This window comes from Drosophila ananassae, chromosome 2L, assembly GCF_017639315.1.
Source record: "Drosophila ananassae strain 14024-0371.13 chromosome 2L, ASM1763931v2, whole genome shotgun sequence".
NCBI classification, from domain to species: Eukaryota; Metazoa; Arthropoda; class Insecta; order Diptera; family Drosophilidae; genus Drosophila; species Drosophila ananassae.
The window spans coordinates 388,110-409,020 of NC_057927.1; the positions used below are offsets into that span (position 1 = coordinate 388,110).

Genomic DNA, 20,911 nt, shown 5'->3' on the forward strand with positions numbered 1-20,911 from the left:
ATTCTTTTGACCAGCAAACGCGACAATAACAAACAGACGAAATGCTAATTAGTTTCATGTGTGACTAATGGACACAAAAGCGGCACAAACACAACCACTCGCATTGAGATACACAACAGCACAGCACGGCACAGATACTACGCGCACAGATACAGATACATGCTTGACTTGTTATGGTTGTTTCTGTTGTTGCTGCACACGCTTAATTAAAATAGTACACTTTAGGGGCAACTTTGAGGGGGTCGATTGCTCAGTTATACACCACCACGCGGCCCAGAGCAGCGCTTCTTTGTATGGCCTCATACCTAATTATAATTACGTGTTTAATAACAAGCCGGGCTGCGGACGGGCGCGAAACTGAAACTGAATCTGCGCCTGGACCCGGTGGTCAGGAGCAGCAGCTATTTACCGGCAGAACTCTCCGCGGAGGTGGCGCTGCAGGTCGCTAATGCTATGTTGTCACTAATGCTCCGTCAACTCTGTCTGAGCACAATCCAAATCCATAACAATCCAATCCATCCGATGCCGAAGCGGAGACACCGAGTCACGGAGAAATACCGACCACGACCACGACGGCAGCGATTCTGAACGACTTGTGAGTGCGAGCACTATAAAGCACGAAAACGACGTCGTCGACAAACGACGACAAAAGCAACAGCAACGACTGTTGCTGGTGTTGCTGCTGCTGCTGCTGCTAATGTTGCTGCTGCGATGGCTTCTACTGCTGCTGCTGCTGCTGCCTTGCTGCTTGTGTGTGAACTGCGCCGTGCAACTATTTAACGACGACTGAATGTGGCAATTATGTATCTAGATACATTTTGGCCAAACGCAGACACTCACTCACTCACTCACTCAGTGGGCCGTTTATGTATTTGTGTGGGGGTTGCTTGCTAAACGAGGGATCCGTCATAAAACATATTACTGTAATTACAATTATGGTGCGCACTCTCCCCCACACAGACACACTCACGCAGATACTCTGCCACAGATACAGATACAGATACATTTACAGATACAGGTACATCTGAGATACAAACAGTTGCCGCGCACGTGAACATAACGCACGGCAATAAAGCACAAATTTTCATATGCATTACGGCTTAATTGTGCCTCGCCGCTGCCTCAGTGTGCGAAGCTCATAAATCGCTCGTTGCCCGTTGCCCGTTCCAGCAACATGTTGCTGGCCGTTGGCTGGATGTTGCCGTCGCAGTTGTATCTGTATCTTTGAGTTCAAGTAGAGTGGATGTGGCTGTGGCTGTTGCTGTGTCTGTAAATGTGGATGTGGATGGAATGGCTCCCTCCTCGTTGGCTCGTTGGCATGATTATTAAATGCTGAATGTGTTTTATTGCTTTGATTGTTGCTGTGCTGCCAGCGCGCAGCTTCTCTCCCCACTCCTACTCTTCGGATATCCTCTGTATCTTTTGCATTGCAAATTGCCGACGTTGGCTGGCTGGCTGGCTGACTGGCGAACCGACTGTGTTGTGAGTTTGTTTTTAATTCTCTATAATTGAGTTATATGTACATACTTTAATAAGGCAGCGGATGCTGCTGCTGCTGCTGCTGCCTTTGGTGCTCTAGGGAGTCCATGTTGCTGTTGAGCTTGGTGTTGCCGCCGTCGTTGCTGCTGTTGCGACGGCGTTTAGCGCTAATTAATGCTGAGCCAACGGCTTTTCAATGCTTTTTATTGCTCTCGGCAGAGTTTTCGGTTCGCTGGCTTTGTCTTTCTCCCCTTAATTGCTCACCGAGATTTATTATTTGATTAATTATTGAGATTCGCCGCCGTGCCGCTCACATTTCGGCTCGGCTTCTTTCGCAGCCGCTTCAGAGCTCTTTCCAATTTCTTTAAAAGGTTTCGCTTCTCTTTGGCAGTTGGCTGTTTGGCTGTTTGGCAGCGTCGGCAATAATTGGTGTATAATTTCATTTCCTGAGAACGTCGCTTTGGGTCACCGCACACACAAAAGCCATTCATTGTCTTTGTCGAAATGTCGTAATTCAATTTGTTGCTCCAGCCAGTTAGTCAGCGAAGTGCGCCCGTGTGAGTGCCCCCCGGCTTTTAATAATAATAAGTTTTTAAGAGGGGCGACAGCTCAATTAGCCATAAGGGTGCGATTATTAATGGGCCGATGCTATGCCTTCGATAAGGCCAATTACTCATGCCCGCGAGTGCCCGATTGACATTTATTTTTGGGCTATCGCGCTGCGACTGGGACTGTTACTGCTATTGCCAAATGATTAATTCGGATTCAATTGCTGACCTGGTTTGATCGTGGCCCAATGAAATTCCGGCCATTAACGCAGGCAAATTCCCAAGTACAATCTGCTGGCCGAGCCCAATGAACTCTGCGTTCCTCGCGAACTGCCGGAGCAACAGCTTAAGATCCAGCATCATTAGCAAACTGTATGGGAAGCGGCAGCAACAACTGCCACAGCAGCAGCAACACAAGCCAAGCCAAACAACAATGGCCCTGCTCCAAGTGCCCTGATTGCTCATTTAAATTGTACGGGCTGCAAATTGAATTGAATCGAGGACTCGCGAAGGATTGGCGAGGGCAGCGCTAAGGGCGGCGGAGAACTAAAAATAACTGCGAAAATATGAAACAAGAAGCAACATCAACGAGACGCTGCTGCTGCTGCACAAGATGAGGCAATTTAGATACACTTGAAGGGGAGTGAGGGGAGTCACGCCAAGGAACACAAATACACAAGGAGAGAAGAGTGGGATAGTAGGTTGATAGTTTAGAAGAGGATGCTTTAGGTTACCTACCGAATTATGGTATAGTTTTATTTCAATTTTTAGTCCAATTGAGTCCAAAACAGCAGTCTAAATCTTGTTCAAGCGTTCAAACTTGTTATGTAAAGCAAGTATGTGGCACTCAATGTTAGTCAAGTCATGTTGCATCGCATGCCAAACAAATTGTGCGTTGCATGGGGCGCGGATGAGTCTGCCGCATGAAGGGATGGATGCCCCAGCCAGCCAGTCCACTCCACTAGCACCAAAATTTCAGACGGAGGCAGGCAGCTCGAAACACGACACACGGCACACGAAACACGCGGATGGCCCGAAAACGATGATGGGATTTGTTCTGTTCCGACGAACGACCAGGTCGTTAACGCAAAACGTCAATTTACAACTGCGAATGTGATTGTGAATGTGAATGCCCAATAGCGGCAAACAAGCTGGGCAACATACTCCCCCGCTCCCGGCAACATGTTGCACGTCCAGGAAGGCTGCTCCCGCCGCTGCGTGGCAGACAAAAGTACGAACAAACAAACTTATTATAAATATCTCCACTTAAGGCGAGCGATTCCACGATGCCATGATGCCACGGCGCTGTGGGGGCCCATTTGTGCGGCAGAAACAACGGCAACCCACGGCGGCACGGCGGCAACATCAGCTCGTTGCTGCTGCAAATGCGCACACGCAAAGCAGAAACTGCTCTCATTCAGCCCGATGTGGCAGGGTGGCAGGGTGGCAGGGTGGCAGGGGGCTCGGGGCACAGCGGAAGGGGAAGGGGAAGGGGAAGTGCTGTCAAGTCGCATAAGGCAAATAAGCAACAAAAGCATTAAATGATGACAACAACATTGCGCTTAATGGACTGCCGCGTTCGCGTCTCAATTCAAAAGTGCATTTGGCTCTCACCGACGCTCCATCTCTCTCTGGTGGGGCTCCCCTCTCTTTCTGGCCCGACACAGCGCTCTCTTTCGCTCGTCGCTGGGGAGCCGTGTGGATATCCATGACGCGTTCTCTGTCTAATAGCCCGTTTGCTCCGGCTTGTGTTATAAATCCATTATAATAAAATCATTTTGTTGTTTTATTAGCTTGGCAACATGTTGCCGGGCACGCCCTCTTCTCCCCCGCCCCCTGCTCCATCCGCAGGCAGGCTGTCTCTGTCGGCGGAGCAGAGTCAAGTGGCTTTGCAACATGTTGCCCGGCTCATAAATATTGCAAGTGTTTTCAATTAGCTCACATTCTGTGACTTTCATATTAAATGAGAGCGCGCCTGCTCGCTCAAGTGCACTGAGAGAAAGGCTGGCAGCTCGTGAGTTCCACCTCCCTTATCCTGTGACCTCCAGTTGTCCTGCATACGCGATAGTAATGTGGGTAGTTTGTGCCTTTACTGGCTGAGTTCATTCGCAGCTTTTCTCGCAGTGCTGGGGATTGGGCAGGGGAAGGGGTGCGGGATGCGGGGTGCGGAGGAGTTGATTCCAATTATAAATTGCATGGCGCATGTGGTGCAATTAAAAACGAAAAACGAAACAAAAACACAAGAATGAACTGCTGCGAAAAGGTCATCGCTTTGAGGTCAGGCAAATGGCAAAAGGAGTTGCTCCTTGTGGCAAGAGAGTCCTGCAATCAACGCACTTCCGCAGCTAGTTGCCCCTTCCCACTCCCCACTCTCTGCCTTCCTCGCTTGCCAATCCCCACTGGCCCCAGCCCTCCTCCGGCCCAGGCGCAAAATGTCAATGGGCACTCCTCCGTTGTATCCATTTAGAGGCGAATGTGTCTGTGTGGCTCGAGAGCTCTGTGTGTGTGTGTGTGTGTGTGTGTGTGTGCGTGTGCGGTGCATGTGTGTTTGTAAAAGCAATTTCCGCTCGTGTCCGCAATTAAAAAGCAATATCATCTGGAGTCGACGTAAACACAGAATTGAATTGAATTTTTATGATGTGTTTGTTAAATGGTTGCATAAACCCAGAGATCCCAGTCGGTCTCCGAGCCAGACCCATGGAATCTATATTTTGGCAATTGTAGGTGCATTCAGGAGTCACAAGTGCCCTGCTGCCACATATTATCTGCCTCTGCCTTTGAGCTGCCTCATAAATGTACATACCTCTCTGTACAAAGTCTGAATTTAGCCCCCGTTCTGCGAAAAAGTCAAAACAACAAATGGGATGAGAAATTGAAATAAATGGAAATAAAATGGAAATGCATTTGGCGTGACGGTGGCAGGGTGAAGGGGAGCAGACAGTAGGGAGGGGGAGAGAGGAGTGGCGAGTGGGGAAATGGGGAAATGAGGCCCCGCGTGGCCTTGTTGCATGTGTCGACTGGCTGCCTGGGTGGCCTCTCCACCTCCTCCGAGGCTCGCCTTTTTGCTCGTTTTTCGAGCCAAGCTCTCCTCCTTTTCCGCCTTTTTCGATCTGGGTTTTTATTGGGACTGTGTGTGTCCTTCCACGGCCATGTGTTTCATTAGCGTATTTATGGAATTTTTATGCGCTTTGCGACATTTAAAACGTGTCAAATATTCATGGCGGCTCAGGCTGGCAGCCCGAGTGTATTTGCCAAATTGAATTCCTCGCCAGGAGCCAGGGTGTAAATTTGATTTGCAGGACATGAATTTCAATTAGACTTAATTGGAGTCGAGCACATCGGATTGAGGCACACGGAGAGCACACGTTCGATTGTCCTTTGTCCTTGCCACCCACCACCCACCAGACAATGGCCGACGCAACCCTGTTAACCCGCACATTAAGTCGCCGAGTCCTGTCATTTCCGCATAAATGTTCACTCAATAAAATGTCATAATTAAAAAGTATTTCCTCCGTTGTTGCTGCTGCTCTTGCTGCCTCCAATGACCTTAATTGCTGCTGAACGTGTGGCAGCGATTCGAACGTGCCTCATGGCTATGTGATTGTGCAGCGAAAAGAACCAACTACATTTTAAGATTTACACATTTTCCTATCAAAATTGTAAATGGAATAAGAGTGTCATTTTGGGAAGCTTACTTTTGCTCTGACTTTAAAGTTAAACCATCAGTCCCCAACCTTTTTTTCCGTGTACGCATAACTGTGTGTCGAGACTTTGTGCTGCAACTGTCAAATGAATAAAATTAAGTGCAGCACTGACTCCGGCCGGAGGAGTACGGACTACGGGGCCTGTGTTGCTGCTGTCTGTTGCTCGTATTGCTGCCGTGCACGAGAGCAACATCAACTGCTGGCTGGCAGGATATGTTGTTGCACTAATTGAATGTGGCATGCTGCAGCACCACCGCCGCAGTTTGCCGCTCAAATCTGCCCCTGTATCTGTGTCTGTCTCTGTATCTGTATCTGTATCTGTGCTTGTGACTGGCACACAAGTAGCTTCATTTTGCGTCACAATCTGCATTCGTATTCGCATTCCCGTTCGCAGTCGTTTTCGGATTCGGGTTCGCATTTTAAGTGCAACACACAGTGGCACGCACACTAGCTGCCACTGCTTTTGCTGCGACTGTTGACATGGCAATGCAATAAAAGTTTGTGCCTCAGCTCAGCCGTTTCGGAGGGGCGGCGAGGGGAGTGTGGCAGGTCTGGCTGCCAGCAGATGGCAATTGTTTCCCATTATTGCTTATGCTGATGATTAAGAGCGACTGAGCTGCGACTTTGGAAGCTCGCCGGAGGAGCTTCCGAGTCTGATTCCGGGCCAGAATCAGAATCAGATGCAGACGCAGATGCAGATGGAGCTCGTCGCACAAAAGCCATTCGCCCAGCGGCAGATTAAAATGTGTTAATGGCCCGGCCACGGCTCCTCCTCCGCTCCTTTCCCAGCCGGAATCAACGGAGGACGATTCGCAAATTGCCATCAATTAAGATCGCAAATGCCAGCTGAATCAGCCGGAGAGCTTTCATTCGCACAGTTTGTCGACCATTTTGCCTTCTAGTTCACAAGATGATTCTACTAAATGGGTGTTCTTTAATTCCTAATACTACTTTGGTCCTTTGATTGTCTCCTCATTAGACTCTAATAGTAACTAGGTTTCTGGAAGAGAAAATCTAAAAAATCGTTACCCGGCAATGCTCGCAATAGGAGGTCCTTTTAGGCATGTGTTGGTAAGCTTTTGAACTTGTAAGTATAGGTAGAATTTGGATAAGCAAGGCCCATATTATTGGCCAGCAGATATCTTGGCCGAATGCCTTGTCTGATTGTCTGAAGTGCCAAGCGCGGCCTATTTGCCTAACCGGCAGAAACGAGGCAACAAAGCAACAGCCACAGCGGCAGCAACAATGAGGCAGGCCAGCGGGGGCAGGCTATTGACTGTTCCCCCAAGCTGCTCATGAGCCTGTTTATGTGTCCGTCGTGCTTTCTGAACGGTGGGCCTGTCCCCCACAGACCCCCACTCCGTGCTCTGCGACTATTCAGGGGAAGTGGCCCTGTCTGGCCGTGTTCTGGGCGCTGCCTGTTTACAGGAAATTCCATCAAATTCCTGTCGGTTGTGTGCAGTGAAATGAATAATATAGTAGCGAGGAATTAAGTTATTACACTGAAAGACGAATCGACTAGGCGGGACGACGGCGCTGGGCGGGACGGGTAATTTCATTAGCTGCGTTATTGCATTTTACTAATTCTTGTCTCCTCCAGGTGGGCTGTGCAGGTGAGTGTTATTGTTTTGTGCGGAACAGGGCCAGTCGGATGGCAGCTGTTGCCATGGCTGCCAGTGCGCCAGTATCTGTTGCTGTTGCCACTGCCAACTAGCAGTGCAAATCGTGTTTAGACAGCTCCTCGTATTTGCTCGGATTGGAGGCAGTCTGGAAGGAGCAGAAGCAGCAGGCCCACCCACGCTCCCCACATCGATGGGGAGCATCTTGCCCGATGCTCAGTTTGCCATCCACGGGATGCCTCTTGTCGTTCTGGCGGATGTAGCTGTTGCTGTTGCTGTTGCTGTTGCTGCTGTTTATGTTGCTAGTGTACTTACTTTATTTTCCAACAATTTGCTACACTCGGCTTTCAGCCCGCCTGCCAGTGTGTGGTGTGAGTGTGCAATGTGCTGTATGGGACCCGGGGAGGGCTCTGGCAATGGCAGTCGCCTCTGCAAGCCCCTCTAAGCCCTCCTCCTCCAGGGGCAGCAGCAAAAGTCAAGGTATTTACTTGTGAATTGTTTGTAAGTGGAAAACTTTCTGCACACGTTTCCCCATAAGCACAACGAATAAAAATATAATATGCTAAGCAGAGCGATGCAGAACTCCATATACTCTGACTTCCTTTGAAAGCTGAATAATTTGGGCAGCTCTCCAGTAATGTCTGAGAAGGAATCTGCAATCCGCTCCTTTAAAAAGTATTAATCTATTTTATCGATAGTCTGCTAAAGAGCATCTGGAGGAGAGGGCCCTGGAGGGCCTTCCGAACCCACCATGTCGCTGTGCTGTAATTGTTTCTACGTAACTTGCTGTGTTGACAAAACGCCGCAGTTTGGGTTTTCGGGGGCTTTCCGCGGAATTCGGGGGCAATAATTAATGCGAACCTGGTGTGTGTATAATTAAGGAGAAACTACAAGGGCGAGGAGCAGAGTGGGGTATTTCTTGCCATGTCATGTGGATGGGCTGAGTGCAACCTGCCATTTTTGCGAGGCAGAATCAATTACTCAAAGATCAGGTGGGGGCGGGTCAGAGATCAAAGAATTCGTGCAACATCAATCACAATGGGTGGGCAACCTTTTCGGGCAGGGGCGGCGGAGAACAACCCCAGAATCACAAGCTAAATGGATTGCCGAATTGTTGCAGGAACATTCAATGAATTAATCAACCCTCGCCGCCATAATGGCGATTTAAATGCCCATCCAGGCCCCCGTGGTCCGGGAGCCCTTCGTGAGGCCGGTTTAGTTTAATTTCAGTCGAACTGCCTTCGAACGGCGGCCATCCCGGCCTCGTAAATGAAACAATTAGGCAGACAAAGCTAACCGAAAATCAATTCAATTGCATTCAATCCAATTCAATTAGAAGGAGCGCGCCGCGGCGCAGCAGCATTGTTGCATGTGGCCACTGCCATTTGCAACTGCAATCACAGAGTGACCAGAAAGCAAATGCGAGAGCTCAGCCTAAAAGCAGCCGCAAAAAATTATGGCAGAAACAAACTCACCCACACAGCGCCACAGGGGGGGCGAGTGTAATGCCTGCACTGGGAGAAATCTGCCTAATTTATCATGATACCAGGTAACTAGCTGTTCAAGGAAACTGAGACGCCTGGCATTATGCCACCTGGATGCTTGACACTTCCATTGTGCCTGCCCACAAGCACCAGTTTCGCTCAGTGGCCTCTGTTGCGGGCGTGGCACATAATAAAGCTGGCTGTCTGTTGCAATAATGGTCGTAAATTGCCGTCGCTTCAACTGCTGCTTCTTGCTGTTGTTCTTGTTGTTGCCTTATTGTCGGTGGGGTGCATGGGTGGCGATGTTGCAACAGCAACGGCAACGACAACGACAACGGCAACTGCAACTGACTGCAATGTATTTGAACATGAATGCAAGTGTGTAGCTTTGTGCCGTCTGTGGTATGTGAAGCACATTTAGGAAATTAAATGCGTTTACCTTCTGTGCATGGTGCATGAGGCATGGGGCATGGTGCATGCCACCCACCTCCCCCTTTCGCATTTCATCCCCCAGACAGCTCCCCCACCCTACGGCCTGGCCCGCCGCCCACAATTTATAAGCCCTTTGGCTACATTTTGTGGCTTTGATTGCAATTATCTTTTGCATTTTGTATTTATTTGCTACACTTTGGGCAATTGTCCGTTTTTCGGCCTTTGTCTCTGCCACTGCCCTCCCTGTTCGAGTTCAGGGTTCGGGGCTTCGAAGCCCGCCCATGCTGCTGTTCTGGTGTTCATTGTGGCCATTGTCAGTGGCCGGCCATTGTTGGGCCGGCAAATCCCTTTGGTCCTGGCCCAGAGAGCCCCAATTTGAAGTTTATTAATTGTCAATTTCATGAATTTTTCGGTAGCCCTCCGGCTAGCAAATCAAATCCAAAAACTTTGATTTGAATGCCGTGTTTGGCGAAATGTCTGTCCCTGCGTCTGCCTCCGGTCCTGCCGGCGTTTGATGTGTAAATGGGTGATTAATCCGGTACCTGTAAATGGAGTTTGATTGTTGTACGATCTGTACAAGATTGGGCTTGGAATTAAACGACGTTCGAGTACTTTTCGTTGGATTTCGCTGCTTTAATTCTATTCTTCTAATGAAATTAAGACATCGGGAATTCAACTCATTGGCCAACCAATCTTGGGCCAAAAGAAGCAGCATGGTTTAACAACCCTAGTCCCTACCTAGTTTGTTCAGGATAGATTGGATCGAGGGGCGATCCCAAAGGTGACCTGGAGAGGAAGGATTGGAAGATGTGTTCTGGGCCCTGGAGGATCGGATGTCCCCTCGCTCCTGCGACAGCCCGGCCCGGGGTCCCCGAACCCATGCTCAATCAGAACTCACCCCAGTGATGCGGCAGGCCAACACCGTTGGGATAGTTCTCACTGGTCATGTTTTCGAAGAGGTACTCGGCGAAGAACTCGCCGCGCTGCTCCTCCCGGACCTCGCCTATCGCTCTGGAGGCGTTCAGGAAGAGGGGGCACAGCTCGGGCCGCTGATTCCGGAGCACCGTCGGCCGCACAATCGTGAAGAAGCTGCGTTTCTTGCTTCTCGCCGGAGGGCGTGGATGGGCAACCCCGCCCGCCCTCGCCCCCTCGAACAGGCCCATGGGCGGAGGCTCCAGTGGCGCGTCCAGCAGCATTGCCACGTGTCGGTTGTCCCGCCTCAGTGGATGATGTGCCTGATGATGAGCCAGCTGCTGTTCCAGGACCTGGTGCTCCAGTTGCTCCTCCTGGGAGTCGGAGTCGTTGCCCGCGTCTCCCGCAACTGCGTCGCCAATCCGATCGATCAGCAGCATATCGTCGGGATCCCTGTCCTCGGGGTCCACTACCTCCATCTGGGCGAGTGGTGGGTGTAAGTGTAAATTGAAACAATAACTAAAAATACGGCAGTTTTCTGGGATCTGCTTCACGATACGATGCGTTGTGTTCTGTCGGTGTGTTTTGGAGTCGATGTGTTGTGTGACTGAATGGGGTGATGAGATTCTCAGACCCGAAGTACAAATCCAGGCTACTTTGCAACTTTGCAAGACCTTGTAAGCCCTTAGCCTTTGGATTTTTCCGACTGGCTCCTGCAGCATTTGATCAATCATACATATTCCGGCTCGACTATGACGATTCCCGTCGTTTGGTGGATGCCTCGACCTGCAACTTTTCAAAAGTCCCATTTGGGCCGAAAGTTTGTTGGCCGGGCCGACAAAGTCCTCGCAGGCTAACGTGTGTATCCATTAGATGTAGTCATATCCATACCGGCTCCCCAGACCAACGTCCTGCTGCAAATGGAGAAACGCTGTCTGACATTTGCTTGCTGTTCGATTTCCCCCGCCCCCTGCAGCCGCCCGTGCCGCAGCCCGAGTAATTGGACACATATAGCCCTGTTTAGCCCCCGCCCGCTCCTGCTGTTGTTCCGATGCCGTCATTACAAGCAATTTAACTCGGCGTAATGTTGCCGTCAAGTGCCCTTTCGAATTGCGTTTAAGCAATCGCTCTTCGGAAATTGTTTGCCAGCCAAATCAGAAATCAGAAGTTTTTCTTCCGCGCCCGAGGGCGGCGGGGCAGAGGGCTGGAGATTCATTATTTTGGGCCTGCATCCAACAAGTTAGCAGCCGGCAACATGTTGCCAGCCACATTCCGAGCAGCGCCGACGCAGACGCTCTCGACCCATTCCCCTCCCTCCCACTGCCCGCAGCGGCCTCTCCTCCAGTCGCTCGCAGAACCATTTATTATGGCTTTGGGTCTATGACTGTGTGTAATCACATTGTTGCCATTTTCACTTCATTATTTTGCTTTAATACGGGCAAATTTTTGTTTTACTGCTGCACTGAGAGAAATCTTGTTTGAAGAATTGCACATTTGCATAATTTTTTACTCGCTTCTTACTTACTAAAGATACTGCTTCATAGGATGGAGGTCTTTTATTTCTCATGAGATGTTTCTGCTGGCCCCTTTTTCTCACAGTGCACGCCGCCCTCTATCTTGTTTTCGCACACTGGCCTGCTGCCATCCCCCAGCCGCTCCCCCCAGCTGGACTGTTTCAGTTGGTTAAGCAACGAGGCCAGGATGAGCTCCCATCCAGTTGTCGCTGAAGGAGCGAGCACGCCCTGCTGCTCTGTCGCTTCGGGCGACCTTGCCTGTGTGGACGGTGGGAGGCGGACTACTCCATGCCCGTGGGTGGCTCTGTATGTGCTGGGTTGTGTGGCGACCAGCAGACAGTAATTATTATGCCATGTCCAGCGTTAATTGATTCAATGAAATATCTCCAGCACGGTCGCCGTGTCCTTGCAGGCTCCTGGGCAGAGATACAGGCTTGTGTGGGCTTATTAAAAGCTCGCAGCAAATCGGATTTGTCGGCCAATGTTCATACGCAATTGTGTGTGGAGTTCAATTCATTTAAACTAACTTCAACTCAAACTCGTCACTCTGAAATAGTCATCACTTGCGACAGATGGTGACCCCTTCCGAGGCGCCCTAATTAGCTGCTGCCCCTGCTGCCCCGAAGCAAATCCCCAAACAATGTGAAATCGTAAACCAAATATTATGCTAAATCAATCCATCAATATTCAAGCACTTCCCCAGGGGCCGCTCCCCAGCCAGCTGCTGCCGGCTAATTAAATTGAATTATTATTGCATTCAATTATCGGCCATGCCCGGCATTCTATGGCCACATAAAATGTCAACTGCATTAGCATCATCATTATCGCTCCGGACAACACTTTCTGGCATCCCAGAGTGCCCCGGGCCCCTCGACCGCCCCGCTCCCGCCAACTCCAGTCCCAGGCCCGGCCCCAGCCCGGTCCTGCCTCCTTTGATCTCTGCCTGCATCGACGATGCGCTTGTTAAACCCAATACATTTTCGTTTTATACTTTTCCCCTTCGAGCGACCGAAGGGACGGAGGTGCTGTGTGCGTTTGTCTCCCGCCTTATATTTTCGTTTTTAATTACTTTTTCGCTATTTTTAAGCTGTCTGCGGACCGGCAACATCCGAAACCAGGTCCCCAGTAAACGTCGGCGCGGGACATATGGGAAGAGGCATATCAGGTTGGGGTCCGTCCGCCACTGCATCTTTACTAGGTGTTAATTTATTTTTAATTTTTATTATTTATCAGTGCTACGCGATCGCTCGGCCTGTCACCCGTCGCCATCAAAAGGCGCCCCTCCGGAATTCCAAAGTAAGTGGATGCCTCTGGCACTTTGCGTCTCAGCTCTTTGGACTTTACTGAGGCAAAAAAATTTACTATTTTGGATAGTACTTAATATTATATAGTTTTTCTGAATATATTCCTTATACTATGAATACTTTAAATTTAATATGGTGATTTTAAGGCAATGTTTTGATTGCAATGTCCTTAGAAAAATGGTAAAAGAAATGCACCTAATATGGGCCACAATAAATGCTAAATATATTCCAGTATCTTTAGTAATATCTTTATTTCTAATTTCAGCCTAAATCTAAATCAAGATTTTATGTACATTTTCTGGGGTGTCCCCTTCAGGAATCCTTGGAAGGCACTATGGGGGCCACGGCGAAGGTTGTATCTTTTCCGATATGGATCCGATTCTAGCGCGGAATGCCTTAAATGATTCGTGGATCGATTCTCTATCAATATGCATTAAAATCTAGAATCGAAATATTTTTTAAATTTTTTGTCAATTTTCTGGGGAATCCCTTCAGGAATCCTTGGTAGGCACTATGGGGGCCACGGCGAATGTTGTATCTTTGCCGATATGGGTCCGATTCTAGCGCGGAATACCTTAAATGATTCGTGGATCGATTATCTATCAATATGCAATAAAATCTAGAATCGAAATATTTTTTATATTTTTTGTCAACTTTCTGGGGTGTCCCCTTCAGGAATCCTTGGAAGGCACTATGGGGGCCACGGCGAAGGTTGTATCTTTGCCGATATGGGTCCGATTCTAGCGCGGAATATTTTAAATGATTCGTGGATCGATTCTCTATCAATATGCATTAAAATCTAGAATCGAAATATTTTTTAAATTTTTTGTCAATTTTCTGGGGTGTCCCCTTAAGGAATCCTTGGAAGTCACTATGGGGGCCACGGCGAAGGTTGTATCTTTTCCGATATGGATCCGATTCTATCGCGGAATACCTTAAATGATTCGTGGATCGATTATCTATCAATATGCAATAAAATCTAGAATCGAAATATTTTTTATATTTTTTGTCAACTTTCTGGGGTGTCCCCTTCAGGAATCCTTGGAAGGCACTATGGGGGCCACGGCGAAGGTTGTATCTTTGCCGATATGGGTCCGATTCTAGCGCGGAATATTTTAAATTATTCGTGGATCGATTCTCTATCAATATGCATTAAAATCTAGAATCGAAATATTTTTTAAATTTTTTGTCAATTTTCTGGGGTGTCCCCTTAAGGAATCCTTGGAAGTCACTATGGGGCCACGGCAAAGGTTGTATCTTTTCCGATATGGATCCGATTCTAGCGCGGAACACCTTACATGATTCGTGGATCGATTCTCTATCAATCTGGATCAAAATCTGGAATCGAAATATTTTTTAAATTTTTTTTTCAATTTTCTGGTGTGTCCCCTTCAGGAATACTTGGAAGGCACTACGTGGGCCACGGCGAAGGTTGTATTTTTGCCGATATGGATCTGTGTCACGATTATAACCTCTTTAATTTGTATAGATGGTATACATCTAATGAAGGAGAAAGTTTTTACGGGCCCCGGACCAGAGTCAATGCACTCAACTCGTCATGGTGTTCCATCTTCATAACGCAGACGATTCTATCGCATGGCGCAGTGTTCTTCCAATCATTTTTCGTCCCCATCACCTCGTCCGGATTCCGGAGTGATACACTCTCGCATGCAATTAATATCATTTTTATGTTCTAATGACATTCGCTGCGCTGCATTTCGTGTGCGTTTTTGACGGGGGTGGTGTGCCATGGCTATGGGGAAAGGGAAGGGGAAGGTGGTGGGGTCCCGAAAAACATCATCGCTCAAAACGGCGTGGCAGGCACGAATCTTTCAAGTTGTAAAAACGCCATTAAATTGGCAGCGAAGTGCATGCCAGTGCAGGGTGCCATCTCATCGCCATGATCACTCGGAGGAGCAGCCGAGTAGCCGGCTTTTTGGCCATTAGCAGTGGCAGTGCGTAGGGCGCACCACCACTCCGCCGCCCCACGGCACCACCAACGCACCCGATACACCGCTCGAATGGCCCATTAAAAGGGCCCGCCTGCGCCCCGACCCCGGCCACATTTAATTTACTTTATTGACTTTAATTAATTTGTATGTTTTTATTTCGATTTTAGTCAAAAATTCTGGTTCGCTCGCTGTTGGCCCATTGTTGAAATATCATAAATATTTCGATGCCGGCCGCCATAAAATGTTTTTGTGGAAAAGTAATAAAGCTAAAAGTGTATAAATAAGTGCTGGGGTAGAAAGTGGCGCTGGTGGGTGTATTCCATGCTGTGGTGCTGCTACTGTTCCGGCGCTGCCGGCCAGTCATGATTGGAATCTTAATGGTCAATAAAAACTAATTAAATGTTTTAATAAACTCGTGCTCGGAGGTTGGAGGGCTGGGTCTGATCGATCAAAACAGTGAAAATCGTTGCATAAATCAGCGGCCCAGCGCCCGGCGATTATCTGAGGGATACGAGATACCGTTGGCGGAGCACAGTTCTATGGACGGGCTGCCAGGCAATTGACGCACGCACACCGCCACTGAGAACTATTTAAATTGCCTCCGAGAGCTCCTTGCTGGCAGCCACAGCAGCCCAAAAGGGCAACGAAGTGGCTACACTTGGGGAAAAGCTGGAATGTAGGATTGTGTGTGGTAACTAAATGGTTTAATTAAATAATATTTTAGGCATTTATCCATTGAGACAGAGATTGGGAATAAAAATGAGTTTGTTCATTTCTCTCATGGATGAGACCTGACTTGAAATCAGAAGTGGCGCATACATTGAGAAGAATAGTAAAGGTCTGGTATTCTGAGAACTGTGTTTCTTGCTCTTGCAGCTCCCAGTGTGGCCCAGTCCTTGGCTAGCTCCCGCCCCTTCCATTTCCCTAACCCCCTTCACATCCCTGCCGTGCCAGCTGCCCCCGCCCTTCTTATTCTTCTGCTGCAGAGCCCACCGCCTGCATCTCTTTAGCGTCGCCATCGTTCCGTATTGACTTCTTGGCCGCCGTTGAGGGCTGCTCCCTGTCTGGGCTCCACTTGGTTTCCTTGTAGCCGACTCCCCCTCCCCCTCCGACCACCCACTCCCCACTGCCCGCCTGGCACCCACTTGCAGCTGGCTCTTCGTCAAACACAACAAATCGTTTTCATTGCCGGGCAAAAGCATTTTCAAAATTGATGCGGTGTCTGCGTTTAGGTGGAAAATTGAATTTTCATTTTCGTTTTCATTTTCAGTCGGCTGGGGCCCGACGTCTGTCGTAATGCTTGATGCTGATGCTTGTTGCTTTGGGGTGTGTTAACTTAAATTTGATGAGGTCGAGGTATTTAAATAAATTGTTGCATGCGTTCTGTTTGACATTTTGTTATTTTCGCCGTTGATTGGTGGAGTTGTCCGCCCCGGGAGAGTGTCACCCGCACTCGTTCGACTTCACCCACTCACTCTCGGTTCTGGACTGTGGCACCTGTCTGGTTGGGAGAGGGTTGGAGACTCCTCTGCCGCACAATACAGTCATCTTTTCGGGAAAAAAAGGGTCAAGTAATCAAAGGCTGATATCACATATTTTATTATTGATAAGTGAGCTTTCGATTAGCCTGCCCATTAGGCTTTATTGCTCCTCGATTACCCCAAGTTTTAACTGCCATTAGCTCGGAGATAAATCTTAAATCAATTATAAAATATTCGATGAACTCGGCCCCGAGAATCTGGAATCTTGGCCCCATTGTCTGGGCTCCGGTGAAGCCCATCAGTCAAGATTCAAGACTCAAGACCCAATCAAAGGCCCAGACATTCCTAATTGCGGAGAGCAGTGGGCGGGGCTTCATTAGGCTATCTACGGGGCATACCCATGCCCTTAGCCGGGCCACTGTAAATAGAGTCATCAGCAGTCGATAAACGCTATCGGATCATCGCGTTTATATTGCTGCTGATTAATGAAGGGCGAACGCGAAATAAACCCGTGGCAGTGCTGCAGTGGAAGTGGCAGTGGAACTCTGAGCCGTCGGCTGTCGTCTGTCGACTGTCGTTCCACTTAATTGCTGCCTTTCCCGATGACAAAGCTGTAAATAAGTCAAAGCCAGGGCGGGGGCCAGGAGGCGCCCGACTAAGGACTCTGGTCGCTGTTCGCTGTTCTCTCTACTCGGTTCTCGATTCTGGATTCCAGACTGGCAGGAGCAGCTGGAGCAGAAGTTGCTGCTAACTAGACGGCAACTGTTGCCGGCGGGCCTCAATGTTGCTGCTCCTGTTGATGCTGCCTCATTGTCTCTTTCCCGCACTGCCTGTCGGCACTTAAACGACTGGCTGCAACATTCTTTGCTGACAACGCAGTAATTAAAATTCAATTGCAATTAAAAGTGCGCACGCAAAACGGCAAGACGACACAATAAACCGAGGGCTGGCAAGGGGAGTTAGTAAGATCAAGTGACTGGGACTGGAACAGGACTGGAACTCGACCATCGAGTTCTCAGTAGGTATAGAAGATGGTACTTATGCCATCACATTGGAAACGGCTCGCCGGGGATACCCGTAAGTAGAGGGTATGGAAATTTGTCGCAGCGCCAACTTTGCTCCATTTGGTCGCGACTGCCAATTGCCTCCATTGGTGGCCTGGATAGGCAGCCTCTCCAGTCCCCCGTCTTCAGTCTCCAGTCTCCTGTCTCCTGTATCTAGTTTCGCTTTTTCCCAGTCTTTCGCCTCTTCCACGGGCGCATTCCGGCGTAGGCGTTTGACGTGCCGCTGATCGGTAGCCGGTACTTGGTAGTCGTTCGAGGCGCTTCCCAGCAGCCGCAGTGCCTCCGCCATGTGCGGACACTCGAGCCCAGGGACCGGGCTGCCAGCACTTTTAAGGCGAAATTAGCAAACGAAACAAACATTTGCTGAGCCGGCCTGGGAATCAAACGCAAGTGCCAAGGGCTCGCAATCGCGAATCGCGATTTAATTGCCGCCTCGACCGCCTCGGCTGGCTCTGTTGATTTTTTCGCGTCTTCTCTCCGGTTCGAGGAGTTCGTGGAAGCGAAGAGAAGCGGCAGGAATGTGCCCACTGTGTGGTGGTGATTGCATGTCGACGTCGACGGTCGACGGTCGACGAAATGAATGCAAATATGTATATTTTTAATTAATTAAGCCAGAAGACCCCCAGTACCCGCAGTGTTTCGCCTTAGTTGGCGGCATTGGCTCAATTCTCATGAATTTGGCTCGATGGCCCGATGGGGAGTCAGCGAAAAATTGCCACTTATTTGTAAATGTGAAATTAAGGGGAATCGCAACTATTGCACGGCACAATTGCCTTTGGATTTTTGCTAAAGAGCTATTGGCAAGTGTCGGCTGTGTTTATTTGTCGCGGACTGTAATTGCAATATGTTGAATATTTCAAAAAGCAGCAGCATCGGCCGCCGCGCGGAATTGTAAATCAGTTCATGGCAAAAGTGTTGCAGTGCGCCGCATGCCACTGCTGCTGCTGCTGCTGCTGCTGCTGCTATTTATGATAATTGTTTTTCGGTTCATTAATTTATTGCGGGCACTGTTTGGCATGCGATCAACACAGAACTCCTCTGTGGAATCATTGTGGGCGCCGTGGGGAGGGCTGGGGTCCGATGCAGATAATTAATTACAGACTGCGTTTAAATACGATTTCTGCTTTATTATTTGCTCATTTGATACACGGAGGCCAATTTCCAGTAATTAAATTGCAATCTTTTTGGACTCTTCCCCCAGTGGCTGGGTGAGAGTGAATCTTTGGGTCTGTTCACTCCACGGCCCTTGAAACTACATATTTCCCAAACTTTTCCAAACACTTGTCTCTCTGTGCATTCGGTTCATGATCTGGGCTATCGTCCCGCATAATTGTCACGCCGCATTTGTGAAATAATTCTTAAATAATTTCATCAATTACGTCGCCCAGCTGCACTCTGTCGGCTGGTTTGGCAGCCTCTGCCCTCCCGACGCTGCCATTTCAATTATGTTGATATTTATTTTCATATTTAATTTAACACGGGCCCAGCAGCAGCAGCAGCAGCAGCAGCAGTAGGAGAGGCTGGGCAGGGTGCGTGGCGCGGGAAAGATAGAAAGAAACGGTGGCAGCAGCATTTGGAAAATCCATTTTACAGTAAAAACCGCATGCATTATTTAATTTTTAAGTGAAATCAATTACAAGCTCGTTGGCCGCGCCAGGAGTGAGGGCGGGCCGGGGCGGGGCAGTTGTCTGGCCTGGGCAGGGCTTTTGATGTTAAATGCCAGCCGCCGCCGGCAGCATTGCCGTCGATGTTGCTGCTACTCCCTGCAATGGCAATTGCAACTGCCACTGCAACAGCAACAGAAAGAGCGGCACTTGTAGGGGCTGTGCGTGCGCGTGTGGGGGCGACGGAAGTGCGCATAAATGCAATCGCAGGCGAATAAATAAATAAAAATATTTTGTGCCATTAAATTTCAATTAATAACAAGGCAAACACACACACGTGCGTCGCATCAGTCGCGTCGTCGGCGAAATATTAATACATTTCGGCTGCGGTGCGTGCACGGAGCGCTGATTGCCGCAAGCCCATGAAATTAAGTCACAAATTAATTAATTAATGCAATCAATACGTCGGACATTTGCATTGGCGGGCGGACGGGCTGGCGGACAGGCGGACAGCCTCGAATCGATGTCACTGCATGTGGGCCACACGGCAATATGCAATATGCAATTTGCTATTGCAGTTTCCAATTACGATTATGCCTGGCCCGACTGCTGTTTCTTGCACTCTAAGTTTAGCCACAGCTGCCCCACTGGGCCGTTAAGGTCGGCGGGCTTACAGGCAGAGAAATGGCGGTTCCCAATTCCAAATGCCAGTTATGGGGAAGAGTCGAATCGAGAGCCATTGAAAAATAAATAGCAGGTATTGCCAATAGTGTTCACTTTATAGTGACATTTTTTAAGTAGTTGTGCGAAAAAAAATCCTTTTTTCCGGTGCACTTATTGCCTTCCTCCAAGTGCGGAGTTGCCTCTTTCTGCCTCTCGTCCAGTGGTACGCCCTAACAGGAGCCCAGCTCGCCATGGTGAACATAATTTTTTAATGGACTTTTAATGTTTGTCGCATGTGCGGAGGGCGATCGCAGTCCGGGGCTTGGTGGGCTGGGCATCATGAGAGTGGAGCAGAGCGGGGTCAGTTTTTCGGGCAGTTTGGGCACAATTAGCGACCGTTTGGGCCTTGTCAGTGTCACACTACAGCAGGGTAGGCGATGCTTCGAGGATGAAGCATAGACCACCACCTCGGTGGTGTGGACGCGTGTAGTAGTTGACACACTCCTGAACTTGCTGGGGCCATTCGTTCCTGGCAGGAATTCAGATACTACCTGGCTGGTCAACTAGAAGAATACTTACTCTTGTGCGTCCAAGCAGCCAGTCCAAAACAAAACGCTTTTGAAAGTTTTGGCTTATTTTCAACTCACTCGCATCTCATCGGGGGCCATCATTTTCGTCCATTTATCGGGTATGAGATGAATTGTGGTCGTGTAGATGATTTCCAGTATCCAACACGGCGTATACTTAATGAGCTTAGCTAATCGAACAGAATGGTATAATTGGTTTATGTGGAGAAGCATCTACTTATGGACTAGTAGAACTAAAAGTTCCATGGAACCATACTAATTGAGCCATTATTGGAAAAAAATACCTCTAATACTCTACGTATTTCTAAACTTTTACGATTTTATTGGCCATTAAAGGCTTTCACTAAAAAGTTTTTAAAAAAGTAGGCTAGTTAACTTTAATAATTATAATTTCCCTTTTCAACGCCTGGAAAACAGAATAGCTGTTACAACTCTTCACCCACTCACACTCCAGCACACCCGGAACTTTCGGTGCCACACGGTGGCACTTGAGGTATTGATGTATGTGGATGGGATGGTCGGTGTAATCTCTGGATTTGTTTCACGAATTGCAATGCCAATAAC

At 48.8% G+C, this 20,911-nt stretch overlaps 1 protein-coding gene across 1 annotated transcript; it reads right to left on the reverse strand.

Moving 5' to 3' along the window:
- Window positions 1–9,875: 9,875 nt before the first annotated feature.
- On the reverse strand, window positions 9,876–10,811 carry LOC6500269 (male-specific protein scotti). Its single transcript, XM_001952869.3, has one exon. It carries the CDS (start codon window positions 10,655–10,657, stop codon window positions 10,154–10,156), a length of 504 nt encoding a protein of 167 aa, XP_001952904.2. The 5' UTR covers window positions 10,658–10,811; the 3' UTR covers window positions 9,876–10,153.
- Between the last annotated feature and the right edge of the window lie 10,100 nt (window positions 10,812–20,911).

Bases quoted from the DNA above. Each gene is read 5' to 3' on its own strand.
- LOC6500269 (XM_001952869.3), bottom strand. From the start codon at position 10,657: ATGGAGGTAGTGGACCCCGAGGACAGGGATCCCGACGATATGCTGCTG.